General features: G+C 44.3%; 2 protein-coding genes across 3 annotated transcripts in view; one reads left to right on the top strand and one right to left on the bottom strand.

Annotated features, from left to right (window-relative positions):
- The window catches only part of DEK (DEK proto-oncogene), a 35,540-nt gene extending 31,356 nt beyond the window's left edge, over positions 1-4,184 (bottom strand). Inside the window, exons 1-2 of one of the 2 annotated variants that reach the window (XM_045003016.1) lie at positions 4,015-4,184; positions 1,871-2,010 (exon numbers count right to left, since the gene is read on the bottom strand). In XM_045003016.1, the coding sequence (XP_044858951.1) occupies positions 1,871-1,994 (124 nt within the window). In that variant the 5' untranslated portion in view covers positions 1,995-2,010; positions 4,015-4,184. The remainder of the gene's footprint in view (positions 1-1,870; positions 2,011-4,014) is intronic. The other variant, XM_045003014.1, reaches the window with a different exon arrangement.
- A 13,077-nt stretch (positions 4,185-17,261) lies between these two features.
- RNF144B (ring finger protein 144B) overlaps positions 17,262-27,687 on the top strand; it is a 121,225-nt gene continuing 110,799 nt past the window's right edge. Inside the window, exon 1 of the mRNA XM_045006375.1 lies at positions 17,262-17,622. The gene's annotated coding sequence lies outside the window, so the exon portion shown is untranslated. The remainder of the gene's footprint in view (positions 17,623-27,687) is intronic.

The raw sequence follows: 27,687 nt of genomic DNA, 5'->3' as shown, positions 1-27,687 counted from the left end.
TTTCTTATGGGGAAATTGGATTCACTTAACATCATTTCACTTAAAGTAGTATTTTTCAGGAACATAACTACAATGTTAAGTGAGGAGTTACTGTACATCCTCTTGGGATGTGGAGCCCTATAGCGCAAGGCCCCATAGAACCAGTGCTGACCTCCCAAGTCTCTCCCCGGAGGCACACCCATAACGGGCACTACTGTTTAAAGTTTAACTGTTCAGAGATCACGATAGTCAAAGCAAGGAATTCATAGACTTTGCAAAGGAACTTATTAACCATATACACTTTGTTCACAGAAAAGTACAAGAGTTACAGATTTATGGATAAACAACAAATATCTGAATGGAAATCCCTCCCTCTAGTGTCCTCACCACTCCCAAGTCTTTTGGGTTTTTGGTCAGTGTCCTCGAGGGGGTCCAGCACCATTTTCTCTTCTGGCAATGGTGTCTCCCCCGCTTAGAATGCCTCTCTCTTAAAGCCAACCTGAAACATCTTTTACTTTCTCACACAGTGATTTTCCATTATCCAGATCTTGAGTTGAACTTACACATTCAAACCTGCATGGGCTGCTGGTTTAACAGTTAGTCTCTCTGCTGGTAGTCTCCATTGTCCTGCCAGAGTAATGCCATTGAATAGTTAATGGCCAGAGATGACGCCCTCATTCAGGGTCAAACTCAGAGGCACAACGCTCTGCCTAACACAAGAGGACTGATGCAGTCCCACATGACAGTTACATTGTACAGTGAAGCACATAATCAAGCTGACACTCAAAATTAAGGCTGAAATACAGCATAGTATTCACAAAATCAGACTGGAGACCCACAGAACTTCCAAACTGTCAGATTTCAGATGCCAGCACAGTCTGACACATGTCTATGTCATTTCAGTTACTGCTCCTGCTGTTAATTCCCCATGCTAATTTGTGATTCTACAACATGCTGAAGAACTATTCCACTTGGAATTATCAGTCCTTGTAGAAGGCTTCTAAGATGCAAAGAGGATATAAGCTAACTCCTCAGGGACCTCATGCCTACAGAGCTCCACCTTGTCAGGAAACAAGAAGTAAGGTAAAATGCTCTTCAGTTTGGGATGGAGTGAGGTGCCTTGGTTCTGAAAGATTATCTGAGACTAGATTTCCAGTCTGACTGTATCAATATTGGCCATCTACAACAGAGTTGAGGACCACACTGGTCCAGAACAGTGTGGAACTATTAGGATTGAGCCTTAGTCAATACCTATCATACCATAGGCAGTAATGGTGGGTAGAGACACATGAACTTTCCTTCTCGGCAGATGAAGAAGGCATCCCCTATTAATGTGGCCTTCTCTTGACAACAGAGAAGTAACTTTTTGTTCAAGTGAGCTGCTCCTTATAGCTTCCATTGGATTCCCAGAATAGAAACTACTTGTAAGGCTCCATCATGGAAAGACTCATTCTGTCTTCAACTGTAATCTCCTCCTCTGCCAAGTACATAGCAACCAGGAATTTCTTATCCCTGGACTGCCCACCACAATAACATCCATTACATGGATACAATGTAAGAGTCCATGTGATGCTTGCTTCCATTGCAACAACAAGGTCCACTAAGACTCCTCTCATGTGGAGATTGCCATACAGTTAGTCACATTAAAAAAGGAAATTATTTCCCAAAATTAAGTTCTGGGGAAGCTTAATAAAATAAACTTAGATTTTCATATGTTAGACATTAGGAAATATCTGCACATAGAGCCATGCCCCCTTTTTCATTCCCAAAGCTATTCTAGTTTGTTACATTTCCACTCATCCTTGAACACTGATTACTCCAAAGAATTATGGCCGAATATAATCTGATACTTCAACCCCTAATTCAGCCCTCTCTTTGCATGTATACCTACCTTTTTCTTCTTCCTCCTCCTCCTCCTCCTCTTCCTCATCACTCTCCTCAACTTTGTTTTCAGTTTCAGGTTCTCTCTCATCTGTTTGTTCAGCAGACATTGTATCATCTTTTGAGGAAGACATGGTGGGTGGCTCTGTGGAACACAAGGGAACTGTCATTGCTATTACAACATCTAAAAAAAATTCTTGAATCTATATAGGCAAGGCAGAACTCATTTTTTTTAAATAATTTTGATGGGTAATATTGGGTTTTAAGCTTTATTTTAAACATTTTCAGTTGTGGCAAATTATGGAGGGTCAGACAATTATGTAATGACAGAGATTCAAAAAGTTAAAGCATTGTAACCATTAAAATACAAACTGTCAACATTATGTCAAAATATACACAGTAAATATCCTTAAATCAAACTCTAGTACATTTTCAAGCAACATTTTTCTTACTTTGCCTATCTGTAAATTTAAATGATTATTGATGAAAAAATATTTCTATCCCTGTGTGTTTGTACAGTGCAGCTGAGGTTTACTGACATTTACCAATAAAAACCTAATTTGTCCAAGTCTAAATGTATCTACCAGACATTTTTGTTGGATAAAAGTCCTGTCACAATATTACTGGGATGTTTGAGTACTTTAGACTGACTATTTGATGCTATAAACACAAATTCAAGTAACCTAAAGAGGAATTTGGACAATTTTTCACATCCTCCTAATGCAGGTCTGGTAATTTTTTGTGACTCTGCAGATACCCGACTAAAGAACAGCTCATTTGAAAGTAAGTTTTAGTTAGAACAAATGGCAATGTATCAAATCCTTCCAGACAGGAAGGGCTCATAGTCTGCATCCTGAACTATACAGCCATACCTACTGAAAGCAGTAACATTGCATTAACATAGCTTAAAGCTGCTGACAAAATATCAAGAATTAGAAAATACAAATGCTTAAAAAAAAACCCCACAATCTTCATTATACCACACTTCAAATAAGGAATATTTACTTCTGCTTTTGGTTAAACATGAATATTGACCTAAGTTTATGTTGTCATATAGTAAGTACACACTCACATAAGGTACGAACAAAAAACAACTTAGAGGCGTACATGCTGCTTTTGGAACAACGATAACTGGGTGAAATTCTAGGTTGCATGTGTTATATACAAAAGATCAGATGAGATGATCTAGTCTGATCCTTCTGGCCATAAAAATCTATGGCTCATCAATCATGTATTAGTGCAGAAGTGGCCAACCTGAGCCTGAGAAGGAGCCAGAATTTACTACTGTACATTACCAAAGAGCCACCGTAATACATCAGCGGTCCCCTATCAGCTCCCGCAATCTGCTCCCAGTGCCTCCCACCCACTGGCAGCCCTGCCCATCAGCACCTCCCCCTTCCTCCCTATCAGCTGTTTCCTGGTATGGTGGGGGGGGGGGTAGCAGCGAGGGCACGGCAGGCTCAGGGGAAGGGGCAGGAAGGAGGAGAGTGGGAGCAGAACCTGTGGCAGAGCCAGGAGTTGAGCAGTGAGCACCCCTCCCCACATTGGAAAGTTGGTGCCTGTAGCACCAGCCCTTCTGCAATACTCGAGTCACTGGCGGTTACCTTGCTTAACTCAGCTCTGGACAGCGACCAGTGGCGGGGATGGAGAATGACCCACACGCACGGACACGGCGGGGTGGCCGTTGCAGCGTGCGCGCAGCGGGACTGGTGGCCCTGGCCCACGGGGATGCATCCGCTCTGCAGGGCGGCACGGGAGGGCGCAGGGCGCCCGGACGCTGCAGGGAAGCGCAGGGCGCCCCGCGCTGTGGATGGGGAAGCAGCGACCCCGAGCGGGGCGGGGGCCGGGCCCGGGCCAGGACTGGGGCCCCCAGGAAACCCTTCAGGCGGGACCCACAACTGGCCGCAGGGAGACATGAGGGCGGCCAGGCCCGGCCTGGGGATCAGAGACCCGGAGCGGAGGAGAGGCCCAGCTCCCCCAGGCTCCCGCGCAGGGAGCAGGCCCGGCCGGCCGAGGTCCCTGCAGCGAGGCCGGCCAGTCGGAGTGACTCCGCCCCCGCCAGGGATCCGGGGCTCCCACAGGCCTCTCGCCCCAGAGCCCCTGGCTGCGCCCTGCGATCACAGCGGTCCCTTGCCGGGGCCGCGATTCACCCACCTCGGCTCGGCGCTGCCCGGCGGGGTCCGGCTCCTCTCGCCCGTGTGGGCGGCGACGGCGGCTGGAGGCGACAGTTCACAGTTACCGGGATGGGGGCGGGGACAGGCGCGCGCTCCCGGTCTCGCGCTCACACTCCCCCCGGGGCCGGAATCAACACGGTTTTCAAAATGGCGGGTTCTCGGTGGGGGGGAAGGAAGCGGGAAGGCGGCAGCCAATCAGCGCCCAGAACCCAAGTCCTCGGCTGGAGGGAGTGAAGCGAACGAAAGGCGGGCGAGCGCGCGCGCGCGCGCAGGTGGGCGGGACGATGGCCGATCAGAGCGCGCGGGCGCCTGCTGCTTGCTGTAGGGGGAGGGGGACAGGAGCAGAGCAGCGTGTCTGATGCTTCACCCGTTAACATCTGGGGGGATTTGTCACTAGCTTAATGGAAGCAATGAAATTGTGACTCTGTGTCGAGCCTGTGGAGATTCTCGGGGAAAGGAATGCAGGGCTGCCCAGAGGGGGGAGCAAGTGGGGTAATTTGCCCTGGGCCCCGCAGGGGCCCCCACGAGAATATAGTATTCTGTAGTATTGCAACTTTTTTTTATGGAAGGGGCACCTGAAGTTGCTTTGCCCCAGGCCCCCTGAATCCTCTGGGTGGCCCTGGAGGAATGATGTGGGTGTACAGTACAATGAGGGTGTATCAAGGGTGCGCACTTACCCCTCTAATATCCCAGGACTTGTAAGGTGGAGCAATCTTTTCATACCCCTTTCAAGCCTGGATAAACACGGACATAGAAAGAGGTAGTGCTTTTCCTAAGATCCTGCAGCCAGTCAGTGCAGAGTGGGGAACAGAAGCTGAGCTCACAGTCCTACACCTTAGCCACAAATCCAGCCTTTCTTTACTGGTATCTAGTTTTCAAACTGTTTTCTTGCCTCTCTCTCTTTCCCAATCTCTTTTGTCTTTACCTTCCACTTACTTGTTTTCCCCCTTTTCAACTGGCCTTTTTTCCTACAATGGTTCTGTTTCCCATCCACCATGGTTGCTTCCTTGGGATAGCAGCAAAGAATCCTGTGGCACTTTATAGACTAACAGACGTTTTGCAGCATGAGCTTTCGTGGGTGAATACCCACTTCTTCGGATGCAAGTAGTGGAAATTTCCAGGGGCAGGTATATATAAGCAAGCAAGAAGCAAGCTTGGGATAGATTGTGCTGCTACTCAGAGCCAAGAAGCAGTCACATTTTATCTCCTAGTTTCTTCCCTAAATGTGCTGTATTGTTGGCTCAAGTGACCAGGCAACATGTGCAGTACCGTGGGGGTGGGACCTACCTCATGTCTAGCCCTCTGGACATGAGGTAGGTGCACTCTTGCACCTTTGTCTCCCTCCTTCTAATAAGAGGGAGACAGAGAAAGGTGCAAGAGCAAAGCACCTACCTCATGTCCAGAGGGCTGTGGGGAAGAATTGCTCCATAGAACCAGGTCTTTCCCTCTGGCTGCTATCTGTAGCCAGGGGTAGGGTCAAGCTCCTTAAGAAGGAATAAGTAGCCTGGACAGGACAGTGCAAGTGCTACTCCTGAGGGCATTCTGTGCCAAAAAATTAAAAATTCTGCACACACAAAATTCTGCAAGATTCTGCAAATGTTATTTGTCAAATAAATGTGGAGGCTCCAGCATGGCATTGGGGAGCACAGAGCACTGGCTGAACAGAGGTGGGAGATCACTGTGCAGCACCCCCCACCCCACCCTGGGACATGGACCCAGCGGAAAGGTTGCACCCAACCCTGACACAGCGCAAGGACCAGGCCTGCCCCAGAAACACCCCAGAGCCCTGTCTCTGTGTGCCAGGTGTACCAGGTGTGGGCAGGCAGGCTCAGTAAGGCAGGATCCAAGTGTGGAGGGGCTTAGTGTGGGGGGAATCCAGGCAGGGCCGGATTAACTTTTTGTAGGCCCGATGCCAAACATATTTGTGCCCCGCCCCCGGGGAATGATTGTAAAAGGGGCTGGGGGTAAAAGCACAGTGGGGCAGGAGCTAGGGTTGGTCTCTGGAGCAAGGGAGGGATAAACTGCAAGCACAGCAGGGCTGGGGAGGGGGTAAACAGGATCCCCCCTGCCCCTGCCCACAAGCGGGTACCTACCTGGTTCTAGCCCATTCTCTTTGTCTCTCTCTGCACCAAGCTGCCCCTCCTCCCACAGCAGCTGGACAGGTTCTCTTCCAGCCCTCTGAGGTGGGTGGGAGGAGTGGAGGCTAATGTGGTTATTCCTATAACCAGACATTTGAGTCAGCACTGCTAACGGGACACTCAGGTCCCATTTTCTACTGGAGTTTCCAGTCTAAAACTGGATACCTGGCAACAGGGCTGCCAGAAAAGCCTGAGGGGGGGAGAGGGGCAAGCAATCATTTTTAAAAGTAAGAGGGCTAAACCTTAAGGGGGGGAAGTGGTGGGTGGGCTAGGGAGTGGAGAGGAGCTAGTTCTGCTGGCCATGTCTGCTGTACTGCCCAGGTGGGGATCATGGGCTCAGTATCCAGGGCCGGTGCAAGGATATTTTACACCCTAGGTGAAACTTCCATCCCCCCCCCACACCCGGGAGGGCACGCAAGCTGATTTTTTTTTTATGGCAGGCTGCAGGTCCCAGCCACCGCTGAACCTGCTGCCGGCCTGGGGTTCCGTTCACTCAGCTCCCAGCCAGGGTCCCAGCCGGCAACTCCGCTCAGCCTCCTGCCGTTCACCCAGGCCGGCAGGAGGCTAAGCGGGGCCGGTGGCCGAGACCCTGGCTAGCAAGGGGCCGGCAGCTGGAACCCCAGATTGTCAGTGGGCTGAGCAGGGCCGGCGGCTGGGACCCCGGCTGGCAGGAGCCGGTCCACTGCTGTCCCTGCTCAGCCCGCTGCCGGCTAAGTGAACAGTACCCCAGGTTGACAGCAGGCTTAGCAGCAGCCGGGACCAGCAGCCTGCCATTAAAAAAAAAATCGGCTTGTGTGCCACCTTTGGCATGTGTGCCATAGGTTGAGGACCCCTGTTCTAGTGTATACTGTACTTTATGGTAATTTTCACTATAAGCGATTTTCCTCTTATGTGGTGACTTTAGAACCTAACACTAACTCCACTGTAGTGTAAAAAAAATTTTGGGGCACCGCTTTTTGGCACCCCCAAATCTTGACGCCCTAGTTCGCCTAGTGGTTACACTGGCCCTGACAGTATCCCCAGCCCAGGTGACGTGACAGCCAGTGGTGGATTTAGAGTTAGTGGGGCCTCCCGGCCCTGTGCTCAGCTTCATTTTTGGGACCCAACCAAGAAAAAGAACATTTTCTCGTATCTCCCCCTGCGTTTTTCATTCTTTTTTTCTTCATCCTCCTCCTATAAGTAATAGCAAGTAAATGTAAATAAAGTGAGGTACCTTGATTGTTCTTGTAGTCTAACTTATTTTTCCACAGACCACTTGAAAATCACGGAGGGTCTCGACGGACCACTTAATGATCTTTCCAAATATTGTAAAAAAATGTTTGGGTGTGGGGTCTGGCCAGTAGCTTTGGTGAGGGAGGGGGCTCAGGTTGGGGCAGGAGGTTGGGGTGTGGAGCGCTTACATGGGGCAGCTCTTGTTTGGTTCTCAGGATGGGGGGGGTGCAGGAGTCAGGGCAGGGGGCTGGAGGTGTGTGAGGGGGGGTGCAGGTTTCAGGGCACGGGCTGGGGGGCATGAAGGGGGATGCAGGAGTCAGGGCTGGGGAGGTGTGGGGGGTGCAGGGGTCAGGGTTGGGAAGGTGTGAGGGGAGTGTAGGGGTCAGGACAGGGTGCTGGATGTGTGTGAGGGGGTACAGGGGGCTGGGTGTGTGTGGGGGACGCAGGAGTCAGGACAGGGGGCTCAGGGTATGTGAGGGGGGTGCAGAGGGCTGGGGGTGTGTGAGGGGGTGCAGCGATCAGGGTGGGCAGGGGGCTGGGGGTGTGGGCTGGGGTCCTGGGGGTGCTCACGCAGCAGGCTGGAGGGGGTATGCCCCAATTCCAGCCCCTTCCCCAAGGCCTCACCCCCGCCTCTTCCCCTCCTCCTCCTCCCCAGAGCGGTGAGCGTGCTGAGGCTCCCTCCTCTTCCCCCACTCTGCCAGCAAGCAGCTGATCCAGCTGATCGGTGGCGGGGAGGAGGGAATGTAGCACACTGGGGAAAGAGGCAGGGGAGGAACCAGGCTGCTGCCGGCAGAGGCTGCCACAGAGCTGCAGCAGCTGGCAGCATCAAGCTTCTCTGACCTCACAGGAGAGAGTGGGGGGGCGGAGAAGAGTGGGCCAGGGCCCCTTTCAACCGTGGGCCTGGTGCCAGTGGCGCCATTGTAAATCCGATATTGAATCCAGGTGTGGATTGAGAGGTGTCTGTGTGGGGCAATGTGGCTGCGGGCAGCTCAGTGGGGGACCTGGATGCACAGAGGCTTGGGGGGTTCTGGGTGCAGCGGTAATGGGACTCTGCAGGGGGGTCCAGGTGAAGGTGGTTGGGGCTCAACAGTGGAAGTCTGAGTACAGCTCAGCTCCCTGTACAGTGATCCCTCCCCCTGCAGGAAGTGCTGGGGTGGGAAAAGTTTGCAGAGCTTCCTACAGCCCGGAGAGAAATCTGGAGGTGGGTCTGACCCTGCCCCAGATGCCATGCTGGGGAAGAGGAAGTCCTGTCTTCCCTAGCCCAGCCAGGACTAGCAGCTGAGCCTGGTGCAGGATAGGAGCCACCAGCCATGTCTTCCCCAGTCCCGCCCCCACCCCACAGTTATTTACCTCTCTGCCACCTGCCCTGGGCACCTGAAACATACTGCTGGGGAGGGTTGCATGACTGCTTTTGTGGTTTCCTTTGCTTCCCTGTCAGAAAGTCATTTTTCTGCGGGAAAACAAAGACATCTGTGGGGGGACATAAATTGTGTGCATGTGCAGTGGTGCAGAATTCCCCCAGGAGTAAAGTGCTAATGAGTGTCAAAGCAAACTCACATTTGTGCTTGCTAAGGGATAGAAGGAAGTTGGCTTTCCATTGCCCTTCTCCAACAGGGCAAACAGATTGCTAAGCCCCACAGGATCTTAATGAGCTGTTGAGGCCAAATTACTAGTGGAGCAGGAATGTATAGCATTAAGTTAAATTATTTCTATGTTAATGAACCAGATCCCCAAAGGGGTGTTATTGACTCACATGACAGTGTGGATGCAGTTATTGAGAAGACCAGAATAGGAAAACTGAGGCAGGAGTTGTGACAGATAGTATCTTTGGGGGCCATCATGTTACATTTATAAATAAGACAGTAAGAAAGTTGTGATTGTTGTTAATCTGAAAGTTGCGGCCAGTCTGTTAAAGTTGCGCTTGGGTTGAAGGTGCATATTGGCAGCTGGAGGGACAGGCTGCAGGGGATGGTGCAGGACCTAAACTCTTGTTCTGTAACTGAATAGATGTCAAGTTGGTAGCAGGTCCTTTACCCTCCCACAGGGGCTGCATAATCCTGGCCAAACCTTCAACACTCAAGGCAGAATGCGGGCCCCAACACCCCCGAACCCTAGAGGCGGCCCCAGCTCAGAGACTGGAGAGGGCTGGCGCTCCCCTGTCCCCTCCCGTACGGGAGGCATAAGCCGCAGCTTGTGCCCAGCCCCACTCACTGGGGCCTCCCTGAACCTGTGCACCAGCACAGCCAGGCAGCCACAAAAGATGAAGTCCTCAAAGTTGCACAGGAGCCACTGCTCTTCAGCGGCCAGCCCACACAATCTGAAGGAGATGGAATTGCACCTGGGCAAAGGGTGAGGCCAGCACCAGCGGGGCTAAGTGCAGATGGTGGCATTTGGTGCAGAGTCGGGGCAGCAAGTGGGACAAGCCTGCTGTGGGGCCGGGCCCAACCCACATGTGTCCTGGCCCCATCATCCTCCTGGATTATGTCAGATGGGTGGCCAGGCCAAATTTGACTGAATGGCATTGTGAAAAATTTGCAGTGAATGTTGAAAGTTCTGGTTTCTGCAACAAAATCATGGCCCACAATTTTCTTACAGCCTTATTTATTAATGGTTTATGTATGATTATGTTCTTCTCCATGAAGGTGGGTTACTACAGCTTTCCAGGAATGAAAAAAAATGCAGGTTGTAGAACTGATGAATTCAATTGTTTTTAATTGTTCACTTTATTAATGTAACTTCATAAGTAAAGTTTTATGAATGAAAAACAACATTCATTCATAAAACCAGTTACCCCAATAACTGGCTAATTGACAATGAAGATGCTTGTTAAGAGCCATAGCTGTTCAGTCAGCTGCCTTTGTAAGTTTCACTATCAATCCAGTTTCTGCTTAAATCACTGAGACTTGCACTGTTTCAGTATCTCAGTATTGTAACTTCTGTTCACCATTTATTACACTTGCCTACATTGTAACTTCTGTTCACTGTTTGCCATCCACTACACTTGTCTATATTGTAACTTCTGTTCACTGTTTGCCGTATTGTAATTCAAACACTTTTTAAATTTTAAAACACTTACTCCATTTTGTAAAAGCTTGCTCCAACCTTCATTTTTGCAAACCCGGCTGTAATCTTATTAGTTTAGTTTAGATGTGTTATGTGTAAATGAGATATGTATGGATGATGGAATCAACCTCCAGCCCCAGCCTGTCCTGATGAAATAAAGTTCAAAACACCAACAGCTGAAGATGCAGACAAGAGCCCTAACAAAGTAAAAAGAGTCCACTCTAAAAAGAAAAGGTACAATAGAAGGAAGATCAAAGCCAGGTCCGAGGCTGAAAGTCATGTCTGCAATTGACGGGTGATCAATCACCAAACCCAGAGGCAGAGTGACACAGCAAGACCTGCAAAGAATCCTGTGGCACCTTATAGACTAACAGACGTTTTGCAGCATGAGCTTTCGTGGGTGAATGCCCACTTCGTCTGATACAAGAGTGGAAATTTCCAGGGGCAGGTAAATATAAGCAAGCTAGAGATAACGAGGTTAGATCAATCAGGGAGGATGAGGCCCTGTTCTAGCAGTTGAGGTGTGAAAACCAAGGGAGGAGAAACTGGTTCTGTAGTTGGCAAGCCATTCACAGTCTTTGTTTAATCCTAAACTGATGGTGTCAAATTTGCAAATGAACTGAATGAACTGCTCATGCTGCAAAACGTCTGTTAGTCTATAAGGTGCCACAGGATTCTTTGCTGCTTTTACAGAACCAGACTAACACGGCTACCTCTCTGATACAGCAAGACCTGTAGACTCTGGATTCAAACTAAAGCCTACAAAAAGGATGGGTGAGATGGAAGACTTTGGAGGGTAACATTCTGCTGCCAACATGGAAGGGCATTGGTGCATGCCCAAACAGAGACCCAGCTCGTCCATGTGCCTGGTTTTCCTGGCCAGTTAGCCGCCACAAGCTATGAACTCAAGCTATATTCAGGACTGGTAACTATGCAGCAGCTGCAGAACATCTGATGGATGTGTGGATGTGTGTGTGTAGGTATTAGGTATAATGTGTGCGTATAAGAATTAAGATATTAGTTATTGGTTATAAATCAAATTGTTATCATAATAAATGTGGAATCTTTGTCTTGCCTCCCGAAAAGATCCTGTGTAGTTTTGTCTGTATAACAAGGTGATCCACGTAAGTTGCTCAGACTGTAAACAACTCCAGAGAAGAACCCACTGGGCTGGTTCAAACTAGGATTTCCAAAAACTCAGGAACAAAGGAAATGCTAAAAGGATGAGTTTAAACAGACACAGAGCCTTCATTTTGAGTGAGGAAATGGACAGGACGTTATGTCCAATCCTGCTGAACAGTTGGAATGACTTTGGCCTACTAGGACCCATAAGACTGATGGGCAATTTATAGTACAGTACATTTATTAGTAAATGTGTAGGACCTGTGTTGTTTATATGTTTTCTCTGTATGCTTTTATCCTAAGAATAAATGTACTCTGCTGATAAAGAGCCGTGTGGTAACTCCTAAGTGTTGGTACACACTAATTATAGCCAGTGCTTAAGTTGTGCCAGGACTGAGCCCTGGCACCTCGAATCTTGGCAGTTCATAGTCCCAACATCTCTGGGCTTGCTGCACCAGTTATGAAAGTAAAAATATTGCTTGAGCCCAGCACCTCTTTCATTACAAATTAAGCACTGATCATAGCCCTTGAAGAGAAAGCAAATCTCAGGGGCTGGCCTTAAGGCAGACTGGCTTGCTGGGAATTTCACACTTATGGCAGGGGACTGTGAAGCCTTAAAACCCTGCCCAGAGACAGGTGGTGGCTGGAGATCTGAGACCTAACTGGGGACTCATGGAATGGATGGGTGGGGGGAATACAGGTGCAGTTACTCTGAAACTGTGGTGGGGCAATAGCTGATAGTGGGAATGGGGACACCACTGTTACAGAATGACATTTTAGCTGGCATTAAATGACAGCAGAGGAAAGCATATGATTGTCACTTTAGACGGGTGCTTTGCAGCTATGGGGATAGTGAGGTTCAAAGAGGGGAAATGACTTGCCCACCATAAAAGCCTCCATCTTATATTTTTATTTTAATTATCCATATTTTAAATGTGCAATAAAAATGTAACTGATCCAAAGCATCAATAATAAAGGTAGATCAAACCAGAAAAACAAATATGTAGTTGTAAAATATGACAAGGTCATAGCAGCTAGAGAAGGAAGAAACCTGTGAAATAATAAGATTCACCCACCAGCAGGTACACGAGATGTGATCCCAAGAAAGGATGTATATTAAACTGCTATTTAAATTGCCAAAAGGGGATACAAATTCTGTTCTCAATTATACCTGTGCAATCCCAGATGCTTATTACCTCATTTAAGAGAAAAATGTGAATTGTTCACCCATAATACAGTAATTGAAAATTGTGAAATGGTTAATAAAAATATAACAAGAGTGTTCAATCTGATCGTGTTTGGATATGTACACCCTGAGTGCTAGGTGAGAAAGCATGATGAAACAGCAGAAAGAAGAATATTCTGAAGCGTGTTGATAACAAAACACATCCCTGTTTGAGATTGCTGTGGATTTCAAAGCTGTCAGATTGACTGTCATTGTTTTAGACTGTAGCCTTTATGCCATTGCAGAAGGATTGAATCAGCCTGAGGACTGGGGGGAAACCTATGCTCTCTAGCAATTGGAAAAGGCCCTTTCCGCTGACCAGGTAAAAGCCTTTGAAAGATCTATAAAGGCCACGTAGAGAGGCCTTGTTCTTGATGCTTTTCTTGCAGTTGCCTTCGTCGATAGCTGATGTGCTGGCATGGAAGTTATAATGACTCGGATATACAGTCTTTACTTGCCAATTACACTGAGAGAGATTCCTCTGTAGTTGTTGCAATCACTCTGATCTCCTTTGTTTTTATGTAATGTTATGACGTTGGCATCCTTCATGTCTTGTGGTACCCCTCCATCCCTGCAGCAGGCAAGCAAGATATTGTGCAGATGGTTAGTTACAATTGTCCTCCTTGTTTCAGTACTCCAGAGGGAATTCCATCTTTTCCTATAGCAAATCCCGGTGCTAGGGAAGTGATTGCCTCTAGAGCCTTGGGAACACATATAGTGCTATTTTAGAAACAGTGGTTTCATGCGCATAGAGTTAAAATGATAGTGTTTCACCTGGTGTTGCATCTGTTTGCTTCTCTCAATGATGTCTCCATTAAGAAATTTGAGTCGGGCAGTCTTCTCAGCTGAAGGACCTATTGCTTTCTTGATTTCATCATACATTCCTCTTAGATCTCCATTCTCAAAGGAAGTTTGTATCTTCTTGCACAAATCAATCCAGTATGATAGAGCACATTGCAATGCGCTCTTGGCCATATGTCTCCAGAGAGGGTCATGTTGTGGTGGAGATATGCTGTGCATTTTTGCTTTAGTAAGAATTTCTTCCATTTGCTGCAAATCAGTCTTTATCTTGTACAGTAGTTTTACCAAACGCTAAGGTTGCAGCTATATAGAGGCATATTCTGAGTGAGTTCCATGCTGCATCAGCATTCAGGGGAGAGACAAACTGTAGTAGTGAAGTTCCAAGGGAGACTGTGGAATCCCCATCGCTGGAGGTTTTTAAGAATAGGTAGGACACCTGTCAAGGATGGTCTGGGTTTGTTTGGTCTTGCCTCAGTGGAGGGGGCTGTACTTCAATACCGCTTGAAGTCCCTTATAGCCTTACATTTCTATAAGAAATGAAAGACAGAAGTGCCTCTTTATTAAGCCACAGGCCACACAAATGGTAGGGAGAGATGGTTGAAGCTAATGTAACACTTTCCATTTATTGTAGGATGCGCAGGTTTGGACTTGATCTGAAGTAAGATGGAGGACTTCTAAGGGAGGTGCTCCAGGAAGTGTGACAATTTAGGCTCTAGTGCTGTAAACACACATGTAATTATTCAACTCACTTGACTAGGGCAGTGGGAGTGATCCACCAATGTCTTCCCCTTCTGGCAGTCAGAGGTTTATGGTCGCCCCGAGCATAGGGTTGCATCCCTGGCCATCTTGGCTAACAGTCATTGATGGACCTATCCTCCATGAACTTACCTAGCTTTTTTTTGAACCCAGTTATACTTGTGGCCTTCACAACACCCCCTGGCAATGAGTTCCACAGGTTGATTTGCAAAAAAAGTACTTCCTCTTGTTTTGTATTAATTGTGTTGATGCTTATTAATTTCATCAGATGGGCCTCTTGAACCTGGTGTGAACCAGTACGTGCAATTCATCCCAGAGGGTGGTATTTCTCTGGAGTTGTTTACCAGCACCATTACTTGTGACATGAAATTTAAATATCACTTAATTGTTATACAGGTTATAACATAACTGTTACGTAAACTACTAACATAACTGTTATACAGGTTATGTTGCTATAACTGTTTTAAATACAGTAAATCAATACCACTTTATTTTATTTTGTACGTAAGAGGTAGATGGGAATGTTGTTAAATAGTCTAGGAAAAATATTTGGCCTTGATTATAAAAACTGCCTGCCTGAAGTTAAGCTCCTAAATCCATATTTACATACTAGAATAAATGGCCAGATTTTCAAAATACTAAGTACCCATCAGTTCCTACTCGGAGATTTATGTATAGAGTGAAAACCTGCTGCAGTGGGCAGTGTGATATTTCTTTTTAATAATATACATACAATAAATACCTTTACTCCTTAATCTGACTCTGATCCCCTTCATGTCCTTGTGTGAGTCACTTAATCTCCCCTCCATCAGTTTTCCCATCTGTAAAACAGGAATACAAATACTTGTTAATTTACCTCACAGAGGTGTTAAGAGAATTAATTAGTTAATGTCTGTAAAGTGTTGTTAAGCACTGAAAAAATTTAAAGACTCATATAAATGCTAAGAATTATTATTAACATTAGAAGCTTTATATAGCTTTTTAACCTAAATGTCACATAATTGTTGCCAAAATAGAAATCTAAACATGAAAGAGATAATTGGTTGACTTAACACAAATAATTTTCAAAACAGTAGAAAATAGAAAATAATTGAAACACTAGGCAGTATATCATGATTAATCAATAATTGCCTAATCTAATAGCACAACTGCTCACTGTAGGCTTATACAGGATAATTTAAACTTGTTTTGATTGTCAAGAATAATTGATTTGTGAAGTGTTTCCTCATGAGATTCACCTGGACTCTAACAATGTCCTGAGAATGTGCTGTGTTTTTCTCCTACATCCATTGTATATTTGTAGAACAACAGAATATAGTTGCATTCAAACTGTTCATGTGTATGTAGGTATTATCATTTACATTAAATAAGTAGTAAAACATAAACTGATGCAAGTGGTTCCAGCTGCAGTTGCTCCTTCTACTGCAAAGGACAAAACATAGATATGTACCACATTTCAAGATAAGCACATCCAAAGATCAAACTAGATCCTAAAGCTGTAAGAAACCCCAGATATAGATAATGAATCAAAATTGAAATTGAACTGGATTTTCTCAGTAGATGCTACAAACCTTTCATTAGATGATATGATACATACACTGAAAATGAATGACAACACTAATTCTGGCAACCTGAGCTATCTGTGCTTGGGTGGTACCAGAAAGTGGCTATATATAATGTCATTGGCTCTTGTAGGATAAAGTGAAATTCAATCATATACTCTGAAGTTTGGAGATTACTGTAGAGTGTGTACTTCAAAATGAACACAAATTAAAGTAAAAACTCTGAAACTGTGTATTCAGGGAAAGCACATAAAAGTGTTATTCAGCAGGTCTGATATTGAGAGCTAAATCTACTGTTAGAGAACTCAGCACACAGATTTCAGTACAGCTCTCTTAAGAAATGCATAGCAGTGGAAATTATTCTGAATCCCTCTTTGTTTGCTGTAAAGATCTGGGTGATGTGGAAATGGCTGAGAAATTGGTTTCTAGATCTGCATGGTTCAACACAAGGGATCAAATTCTGTTCTCATGTGCATTGGTGCAACATCATTGCAAACAATGCGGTTTGGTTAATGCAACTATGGTAGGAACAGAATGCTGCCCAGGATGAGCATTCAACCAATTGCTAGCCCCTTGTCACCTTTGGCATAGTTTTTGTAATGAATAGTGTGTTTGTATGTGTGAGTCACATGTGCAAACATTATGTAACCTGTATTTAAGATAAAGGGACACTGTCAATTTACATTTGCCCCTTCATTTAGGGGTATTTACCCTGATTCTGCAAATCTTTATTCACAGATACTAGGCCTTTAGATTTTCTTACATAATTATAGTTAAAAAAAAAAGGTTTTACTAAACCTAACACCAATAGAAAAGTTTCCATTATTATTATTGCAATCAAACAATTCAGTGCTGAGAATCATTACACCAGCTGTAATTCAAAGTGAAATTAACCAAATTGATTTTCATTGTCCAAAATGAAAGACATACATGAAGTCAACAGTGTAAAGAATGACAATCTGGATTTTAACAAGTCCTTAGCATTTATAATCTAAGGTATGATTAATAACAGGGACCATAATAAATGGTTTGCTGACAATACATGATTTAAGCTGACATTCTCCAGAACACAAAAGGCTTTTCTTTCCAGAGTGAGCCTCTCTCTTTCTGCTCCCCCTCAAACATTCAGTAGCTGTGGAATCCTCAGACACTGACCCCGGCCTGGTTTCTATACTGTACTCATGAAATGTAAAAAATGAATTTCCCCTTTGTAAGAAGAGAAGGAGGAGGAGGAGGCGGTGCTTTCAGACACACACCGCATGTATGAATTGCAATGAGCAGACCTTGGCGGTTGTGTATCCCTTCCCCAGACTTGCTCAGGGCATAACTTTAGTCCAAGCCACAGAGATGTAGGTAGGCAGAGGTGGTCCTGCAGCCGCCCCACCGCAGCTCTTGTCAACTGAGATCCTGAACTTGCTGCTAACATCCTCCTCAGGAGAGGAGAAGAGAGGGAGCTGAGTTAGGGAATGATAGGAGGAGAGAAAGAAGTGAACAGAATAGAGGAGTGAGGAAGGGGAGAGAAAGGGAGGGGTATCTGCAAGAGAGAGGTTTTTCTTTTATTACCTGAAGCTGTTGTCAGTTCTCTCGCTGTTGTTACGCACCAAGAAACTATTGAAAGTGCAAGATAACAGGAGCCGAGTTAAGGAAGAAACAGCCTCAAAGCTTAAAACTTCATGCCATCCCCTAACTGCTGGGGCAGAGGAAGAAAGGTAAGAAACTAACGGGGGTTATCCCTATGCAGCTGGGCATTTCATGCTAATGTAGACCTTTAAACGGGCTTTTCGAGAGCTGCTGTAGTATGAATCCCCCCACGTCTGTAAAGCTCCCTTTTGCAGCATGTCAGCTTCACACGGCGTCGGAAGACATTGCATTCATACTTGTGGCGAAGTGAGTTCGTGTGGCGGAGGGGTGCAGAGGCTTGTTACTGTTACACCACTGGCTCAGTGCTGCAGCTGCGCCCACAAGCGCTTGCCGCCTGTGGTGTCAGCATTTCCATGGGCTGCTACTCAGCACACACACAGCGTCAAGCCAGGATTTTCTCATGAATTGGTTGAAGGTAGGTAGGAAGCCAGGGACATTTCTCTCTTCCTTCTCCCCCCCCAACAAACAAACAACTTTCCCCTGGCTTGTAAGTAAACAGTGATTTCCTATTTAAGGAACGTACCTCCCGTCCTCCCCCCGATTTTTCCATGGTTTGCATTATTATTTGCAAAATATGTGCCTTTACTATGGTCTGCAGCTTGGGGATCTTTGCACAGCTTCCTCCTACTCTAGGAATTTTGCAAATAAAAGATGGATTTTCCTTATGTATCTGATGAGTACATCTATAGGCTCGTTCTTTTTTAAAGCAGTATACTGATTTGGAGATTTTATTCAATTGGGAATTTTATTTTACATATTTATAATAAAATATTTAGATTTTACATTTTAAGTTCAGTTTAAAAATAGCTTTGATTAAAAGTCCACTTACATTTTGAAACACATATTTAAAAATATAAATGACAGATATTTTACATGTGTTTTGCATATGCACTCCCTGCCTTTTCAGTTTGCTTTTGTTACTGCATGTGCAGTGCCAAGTTAGGACCTAATCCTGCAAACGCTTCCTATCTGGGGCGAGCGGCAGACACCACTGTTTTGGTCTGCTTAATGTATCCTCTCTACACATATGCACACCATATATAATTTGAAAGCTTATTATGCCTATTTTAAGATGACTGTGGAGTTGTTAAGTGGTGCTGCTACCATGGAAATGGGGGTAAATAATGAAACCGTCAACATGTTAAAAATGACCACTTTGAAATATTTGCATTCATTTCTGCTAGTTTAATGACTATATATTATTTCAAGACATAAAATTGGATTTCTTTGTGACCCCAAAATATCACAACAATCTAAAGGCTAAAACAAAATTAAATAATACATTTGTATTGGTATCATTGAATGTATTAGTGCTGGTAACATTGCTAGTCAACATCATTAACATCTAGTTCCTCATTATGATCTCTGTCAAGAGTGCATGGGTTACCACAGTCTTCATTGCCTTGGCATGTACAGAGTTCTGTGCAGAGAAGATTGAACTGACTACAGCAACAGTTGCTTGTGCAGTGATCCCTACTTGTAGAGGCACAAAAAAGGTCTTGTAGAGGCTCAGAGGCTATTGGGCCCTTGAAGAATACGGGAAGAAGCTCATCATCCACATTTTTTTCCATCCAGGTTGCAATGGTGATCCAATATCTGGCTTACCTATGGCAAGAACATCCAAATCTTTGTTTGCCAAGATATTCGTTTGACATGCTCTTCAAAACTATCCTCACGCGGTGGGTGTTTGGCCACTGTCTTGTCCTTTTAGATAGTTAGATTGAGATGCAAGCAATTCAGGTCTCTGTGTGGCTCCTTTTTTTCTCATTCTGGGCATACAGCACTGCTACCAACTTCCTTGCTGGAGAAATTGCAGTTTGTCAGTTTCCCTCTCCCAATTTGGCAAGATCTCTAAAGAGGTAAGTTCCCTTCATTGTGACAACATTAAACACATTTTTTTCCCAGTACCAAATAGGGATGACACAGAGTCAAATGCTGTTAATGCGTGTACAGCAGGAAGTATGTTATAGTAGTCAGGAGTGAGTGCATCACAAATTGCATGCACAGGTCTGAAGCAATGCTTGTCAGTTGTGCTGGTAATGGTGCCTGTTTCAGTCCACATGTTATCTAAGTGTTCCATATGTGATAAATAGTAAACAGCAAGGACCAAACCATCTGTCTAAGGTGATCTAATTATAGCACGACCAGATAGCAAGTGTGAAAAATTGGGAGGGGGTGGGGTGTAATAGGCGCTTGTATAAGAAAAAGCCCTGAATATCAGGACGGTGCCTATAAAATCGGGTCATCTGGTCACCTTACCTAATTACTATGGTTCCTTTAACACCAAGAGCCCCAAAAGCCATATTGTCACATCCAGCATGCAGAAGCATACTTATGTCCACTTTCTCTTGAGTACTGTACAAGTCTTGGGCTTCTTCAGCATCTTTATTGGTGATAGACTTTGCTACTTCACCATTAGAAAAGCCTCCAGCAAGAAGGAGTGTTTATGTTGGGAGTGCTCTCACACTCTCAGATGCATTTTGAACCATATATTCACAGAAGAATTTTACAATTGACTGCTTATTGGATGTCAAGTTTAGAAACTTTTCCCATGGAGACACAGGGTGTCCACCAATCACCTGACATTTCTTCCATCCAACCTTAGATCCTGTCTTTCTTCAGTTTTCACTGAGTAACTGTTGTCATATCTGTCAAAGACTTCAGTTACGGAATGAGCTTTGTGAAATCCTTTAGGACCCGCCTCAAGTACTCAGCAGCCAAATTCAAATGTGTGGAATTTGTTAACAGCCATCATCATGGCACCTCTGAATGATATACACTGTGGTTTCTTTGTTACATACTCTTAGCTCATGGATTCTTTCAGCTTGAGCTTCCAGCTGATGCCCTAATTCAGCTTTGTCTGTTCCTCTCATTGTTCCATCAGCATGGAAGGAGGGACATAGGCACAGGTCCCGTTAGGTGACTAATAACAGTTATCACTGAAACATCATTTCTGCATCTTGCAAAGGAAAACAGTTTCTGGAGTGATAGCTGCTGTGATTGTCCTTCCCTTGTCAGACTTAAATTTGGTCTTCTTGGCCATGTCGGCAAATGTTTTTAGGCCAGATTTCTTGACTAGGTTGAAGAAGCTGCATGTCCTATCAGAATCAAGTGCACCACTCACAAATCTCTCCATTTGCTCTTCACCAACATCTGCTATTTTCACTACACACTTTTGTACATCTTATGTTACATGCAATCCAGTAGATATGTTGACAAGTACCTCTGGGTGTGATTCAGGGTCTGGGTTTGTCCTGTGGTGGGTTAATGCATGGGCCCATGGGCCATGCCCAGAGGCCCCGGCCAATCTGGGGGCCCCTGCAGGACTGCCAGAACCTATGTAGAAGTGTGTGGTGGGGACCCAAAAGTTCTTTATGCCTGGGACCCAATAAATCTTAATTTGCCTCTGGGTTTTTCATATTGTTGATGAGATCTGTAACATGCTCCTCATCCCTTTTCAGTGTGCAGGCAAGGAATTGCTTGTTGACTTTTGTCTTTGCTACTTCTTGTTAGGCCACTGCTTTCTCTCTTGGCTTTTTTCATATTCATAATACGAAGCTGTGTATTCCCATCTCTAACACTAATACTGACTTGTGCATAAGTGTCACTGAATTAAAAAACTAGTTTCTAGACTATTTCAAAGTCTAGTACTGCATGCATAGGCAATTACAAATGAAAACAGTGTATGTACAAAAGCTCACAAATGGAGAAGCATTACATTAAGAATTCACATACATTTATATCTACCCACTATGCAGTATAAACTATGGGCATGCAATCTCTGCTGCTGATGCACAACCTTCAGCGTGAGCCTGATCTGATCAGCAAATTTCAGTTGAAAATGTAGAAAACTATTGTAATCACTTGTGAGATACTTTAACATTTAAGAAAATGCGACGTGAAAACATTTAATGGTAGTATTTTGCAAAATGTTGATATGTACCATTTTTGCCACATGCTAAAAAGCTTAATCATTCCTGAAAAAAATACCTGCCCATGCAAATCCAATCAATTTTTTTAAATATATAGTTAAACACCAGATTGAGGTATTGAAATGAACTTGAACTCTAGTCATAGTCATGTTTCAGTATTTCTGGAACTGTGCAAAAATTGGCATTTTCTCATTTTGGGTTCCATTGTTTCACATCTCCTGCAGGCTTACAGCACCATTTGACAGCTCCACCTCATACCTCATCTAAACATACATAAAATAAGCTTTCAAATGATCTATGATGTAGATGTGTGTAGGGTGCATACATTAAACTCCAAAAATATGGCCCTTTTTGGAGAACTGCCACACGCCTACTCAGGCAAAGAGTTTATTGCTATGACTAGTTCCAATGATTTTGCAGGACTCCACTCTTCATGTGCGTTCAGAAATACATAAACAATAGATGATGACAGATCTCAACATTCTGAATAATAAATGCTTGCTAAGATTGTCTAAAGTCATAATACCTATATATGATAGAGTGTACATGTTTCTTTAGTAACGTCATGGCCTGTCATATAAATTTTAATCTGAGTCTTTTTTTTTAATTAATGCAATTTCCCAATGGATTTGTGTTCACTCATGTATTAAACTAATTTTAATGGTTTGGTTTAAACCAACAAAATCCAGAAAATTCAGCAAAGAAGCCAGAACAGTATCCTTAACTTATCTTTTTGTACTATACCTAAGATTTTGCTTTTAATATATTATGTAAAGTTATCCATTGTTTGATGACCCTTGCAGTACTTTAGATTTAGTGAAGTAAACTAAGGGTAGTCAGACAAATTCTGCTCTCACTTACCATGGTATAAATCTGAAATACTGTAACTCCATTGGTTTCAGAGGAATAACTCTGGATTTATATTGATGTAACTAAGAGCAGAGTCTGGCCCAGAGCTTCAGTCATATTTTCTGGATTTTGCCAGTTTAAGCCAAACTCATGACATTATTTTAGTATAGGATTTATGTGTAAATTTAGTAATCCATGAGTTGACTGGTTCTCCTCTTTGGTAGTCTGGGACTTACATAATTGTGAGTACACATGTAACACATGTTTTTAATAGGGACAAAAAACCACAGTATTGTTTTGTGTGGCTAAAAGCTACAAGCATTCTTTTCTGAATACGTTTCTTCAATGGAAACTCTGATATGACAGGACTAAACGCTTTAGGGAAACTATTATATATATTTTTGCCTGAAGAAAAAACCCTTGGCAAATCCACATCTAGCAAATCAAGATAAGATGGACTCTTAAAATATAAGGGTTTTTTTGAGAATCATTATAATAAGATCCTAGACTAGAGAAGTACCTGAATATAAGGACAGCCAAATTTGCCTTGGTAATTGCTGCACCTCAAAAGTTTCACAAATTTCTGACATCTAGCTGCCTCATGGATCTCTCTGTATTGTGCAAGCGGTAGAGTTTCTCAAACAGTGGATCACCATCACCAAGGGTGTTATGGTGGGTCTCCAGGGACCTGCATCATGAGATAAAGTCACAGAGTTCAGAGTCTTAGAAATCAGATCCACTTTTTGGTTCCTGTTCTATATTAGTTCATCTTTAAGAAGTGCTCAGATACTACAGTAATGGTGCCAGATAAGAATCTATATAGGATGTAGGACTAGAAAGGATTTACTGGGTCATAAAGTCCAGTCAGCTGCTATCACAGGCAACTCTGCCATATAATCCTGTTTGAAAATTTATCAAAACTAGTTAGGTTGTTTGCCCCTACTATGCCTATTTGGAGGCTGTTCCAGAACCTCATTCCTATGATGGTTAGAAACCTTCTTCTAATTTCCAGCCTAAATTTATTCATGGCCAGTTTCTACTTGTTCCTGTGTGAATATTGTTTTGAAGCTTAAATAGCTCTTCTCCATTCCTGGTGTTTATTCTCCTGATGTATATAAAGAGAGCAATCATATCCCCTCTCAACCTTCATTTTGGTAGACTAAACAAGCCAAGCTCTTTTAGTCTCTTCTTGTAAGATCTCCATTCCCCTGATCGTCCTAGTACCCAATCTCTGCACCTGTTCCAATGTGAAATAATCTCTCTTGAACATGGGTCACCAGAACTGTACACAGAATTCCAGATGAAGTTTTACCAGTGACTCATACAATGGTAGTAATACTTCCCTATTTCTATTGGAAATACCTCTGATGATAGTTCCTAGGATCACATTTGCTCTTTTTATAGCCACATTACAGTGGTGGCTCACAGGTATCTTATGTTTGACTAATGCATCCAGGTCACTCTCTTCCTCTGTCGTTTCCAGTTGATAAGATTTTTGCTATAAACTGGAAATTTATTAGTCCCTAGGTGCATGACCTTGCACATTGTACCATTACATTTTATCCCATTTCTATTATTCCATTTCTCTGGGTCATCCAGTTCTTCCTGTACAATATTCCAATCCTTCTCTGAGTAGATAATGCCTTCCAACTTTGTGACATCAGCAAATTTCATGAGCACACTCCTATTTTTTGTGCAAATGTCATTAAAGGAAATATTAAGTAAGATTGGTCCCAAGACTAATCCTTGAGGAACTCCACTAGTAACTTCCCTCCAGTTTATTTTTCCTTTTTAAAGGAGAATCTATTTTATACTCTATTTAGAAAACAAGATATGTGACCTTACTTGGCCCAGAAGATCACAGATCGTGGCTCTTCATCAGGCCAAATAATTCATCTGAAAAATGGGCCTAGTGATGGAAGTGTCTTTGTCATTGCTATGAGCTCTGTACAAAAACATTAGCCTGGAAATGCAGTCATTATACACTTCTTCATAAGACCCTTCCTGCCTGATGGATTAGTGCTAAAATTGGTTCTCTGTCTTCACTGAACTTTATATCTATTAGGGAACTCAGAGAAAAACTGGATTAACTGTCTGCAGATTGAGAAACAATGGACTGTTCTCACCTGGAAAACACACAAAATATAAGTTTCATTATTTAAAATAAAAATAAAAAATTAAGTACATGTTTTCCTGACACAGAGAATCCTTCTCTATTCATTCAGGGGCAATATGCCCTTGAATATCATTACACACTTTCTAAATACTTTGAAAGCCCTTTGAAAGCCCTTTAAGAAGGATCCTGATTAGCTGACTTGCTATCAGCTTTAGGATACTCTTCTTCCCAGTGTTGATATCACTGAGGTCATCAAAGGTGTTCATTTGGGGAGGCCATTCTGCAGGTATTTTCTGAATAGTGACAGTAGTGCATAGAAGATGGAATCCCAAATGCAGTTGATGGTGTAGTAAAGGGAAACACGTTTCCTCTCTGACACTGTGATTAAGTTCCACGCCTGCTGATTTGGAGAAAACTGTGGAGCTTTCATGGCCAGAACCCACACAACTATAAACATTTTGTACTTTTCAAAATCGGTACAGTATAATGTATTAGTACCAGTGTAGAGAGGGCCTGTGTCGTTTTTAGCACAAATTTTTGAGACTGGTGTTTTTTGCTGTGCTGGGGGAAAAGGGGCAGTAGCTTCCCTAATATATTGCTGCTACAGAAAACTGAGGGATCTGTGTTGTGATTCAGTAATGAATAGCTCTGTTAAAAAAAAAATCACCATAGCAAGTCAGCATGGGATACAGAAACACACAAAGAAGTTACTGTGAAACTAGACAACTTTTCAGACCACTTATTGCACTTTTCATTTCAAGGCATAAAACAGTAAATTTTGAGCAGAGAAAGCCAATCTGTATCAAGAATACTTTAACAAATAACATTCATAATAGAAAATGTCACTTGCTAAGATCCATTAGTTTTAAGATATAACATATTGCAACTACTGGACATTTGTTCTTTCAGATCATATCATTGTTAATAAATGTGTGCTTTGAAAACAGGAACATAAAGCCCAAACATAAAGGTTTGACCTTTTTTTTTTTTTTACAAGAAGTACAAATATAAACACAAGGATGTTATTTATCAGGCCTTGCGGTATTATTTAAAATGTAGAGACTGTGCCATATATTGCCCCATATGTCATATACTGCCATGAGAAGCAAGGCTGGCCTTACCATGAGGCGAACAGAGGCAGCCGCCTCAGGTGCCAGACTATGAGGGTGCCACTAGGACCCAGAGTGTAGAAAATTGTGTCTGCTGCTGATGCATATGTATTCTCTCTGCTCTAGATGCACAGAGATAGTGGAGTGTTGTGCTGGAGGAAGGAGGGTACAAGAGACATAACAGGCAGGAGAAAAAGTGAGAGGGAATAACAGAAAGCAGCAGGAACTGCTGTGGGGAGAGGAGGAGGAGCCTCCTATGTACCTCTCTAGCACCCACAGGCGCCTGGACTGATTAACACCAGCTTCTCAGGGAGCTTCCTGTTTCCTGCTGCTTCCCTGAACCCACTTGAGGAGAACAGGCAGTCAACTGAAGTAGTAGGAGCCAGTTAGGCCCTTAAAACGCTGATATCTTCTCTCACTCAGGCCCTGCTACCAGCCTGCTTATTTGTCCCCTTCAATTGGGTGTTGCGAGCCACTATAGCTGGCACAGAACAGCAGTCATGAGTGAAAGAAGAAAACGGCCATCTAGCCCCAGTGAGGATGTGAGTGGTGAGGAGATGCCTGATCTTCCAGTTAGTCAGAATGCAGGTGACCTGGCAGCTACTATACATCCATATCTCCATTTCAAATGGATATAACCATGCACATTCCTGAAGAAAAGTGTATATGGCCTGGTCTACACTACGCGTTTAAACCGGTTTAAGGAGCGTAAAACCGATTTAACGCCACACCCGTTCACACTAAGAGGCCCTTTATATCGATATAAAGGGCTCTTTAAATCGATTTCTGTACTCCTCCCTAACGAGAGGAGTAGCGCTAGTATCGGAATTACCATATCGGATTAGGGTTAGTGTGGCCGCAGATCGACGGTATTGGCCTCCGGGCGGTATCCCACAGTGCACCACTGACCGCTCTGGACAGCAATCTGAACTCGGATGCAGTGGCCAGGTAGACAGGAAAAGCCCCGCGAACTTTTGAATATTTCCTGTTTGCCCAGCGTGGAGCTCCGATCAGCACGTGTGGCGATGCAGTTAAAAATCAAAATAAAAAAAGAGCTCCAGCATGGATCATGCGGATGTGATCGCTGTAAGGGCAGGCAAATGTGTTCTATCAGCACTCCGTTACAGAAGACGAAATTCAAAATAATTTTTAAAAAGTCTCCACACAGACGCCATAGCAGGGACTCAGCGCACTGCTGCGTGACAAGCGTAACGGAACGCCAAAGAATCAAATGGACGCTCATTGAGGGAGGGAGCGGGGCCTGGAGGACTCAAGCAATCCCACAGTTCCTGCAGTCTCCGAAAAGCATTTGCATTCTTGGCTGAGCTCCAAATGCTTCTAGGGTCAAACACAGTGTCCGCGGTGGGTCAGGGCATAGCTCGGCAATTTACGCCCCCCCCACCCCCAGAAGTGAAAGGGAAAACAATCCTCTCTTGACTCTTTTACATGTCACCCTATCTTTACTGAATGCTGCAGATAGACGCGATGCTGCAGCACTCAACACCAACATCCTCACTCCCCCCCACCCCGCCATTGGTGGCTGATGGTGCAATATGGCTGATATCCATCGTCATCATCAGCCTTTTGGCACATGGGGCAGTGCAAAAGGACTGGTAACCATGCTGACTAGCATCCAGTGAGGTCGACCATGGGCGCCTGTGTAAAAAACTCTTGATTTTTTATGGTAGATGGTGCAATATGGCTGGTAACCGTCTTCATCATAGCAACAGGGGGCTGAGCTCCATCAGCCCCCACCCTTCATGTGTAAAGAAAAGATTCAATTATCCCTGGACTAGCAGTGGGATGCTGGGCTCCTCTCCCCAACACTGCTTAATGTCCTGTCTGGACTATCATAGCAGCTGGAGGCTGCCTTCCACTCATTTCTCACTAACAAGTCACTGTGTCTTATTCCTGCATTCTTTATTACTTCATCACACAAGTCGGGGGACACTGCTATGGTAGCCCAGGAAGGCTGGGGGAGAACGGAATCAACAGGTGGGGTTGTTGCAGGAGGACCCCTTGTGAATAGCATACAGCTCATAATTTCTGCGGGAACTGACACAGATCAGCTGTGCTCTCTGGTTCTATGATACACTGGTTCTCTAGTACACTTGCCCCATATTGCTT

This window comes from Mauremys mutica, chromosome 2 (assembly GCF_020497125.1).
Source record: "Mauremys mutica isolate MM-2020 ecotype Southern chromosome 2, ASM2049712v1, whole genome shotgun sequence".
Taxonomy (NCBI): domain Eukaryota; kingdom Metazoa; phylum Chordata; order Testudines; family Geoemydidae; genus Mauremys; species Mauremys mutica.
The sequence above is the reverse complement of the archived record's forward strand: the minus strand, read 5'-3'. Positions and strand labels throughout refer to the sequence as shown.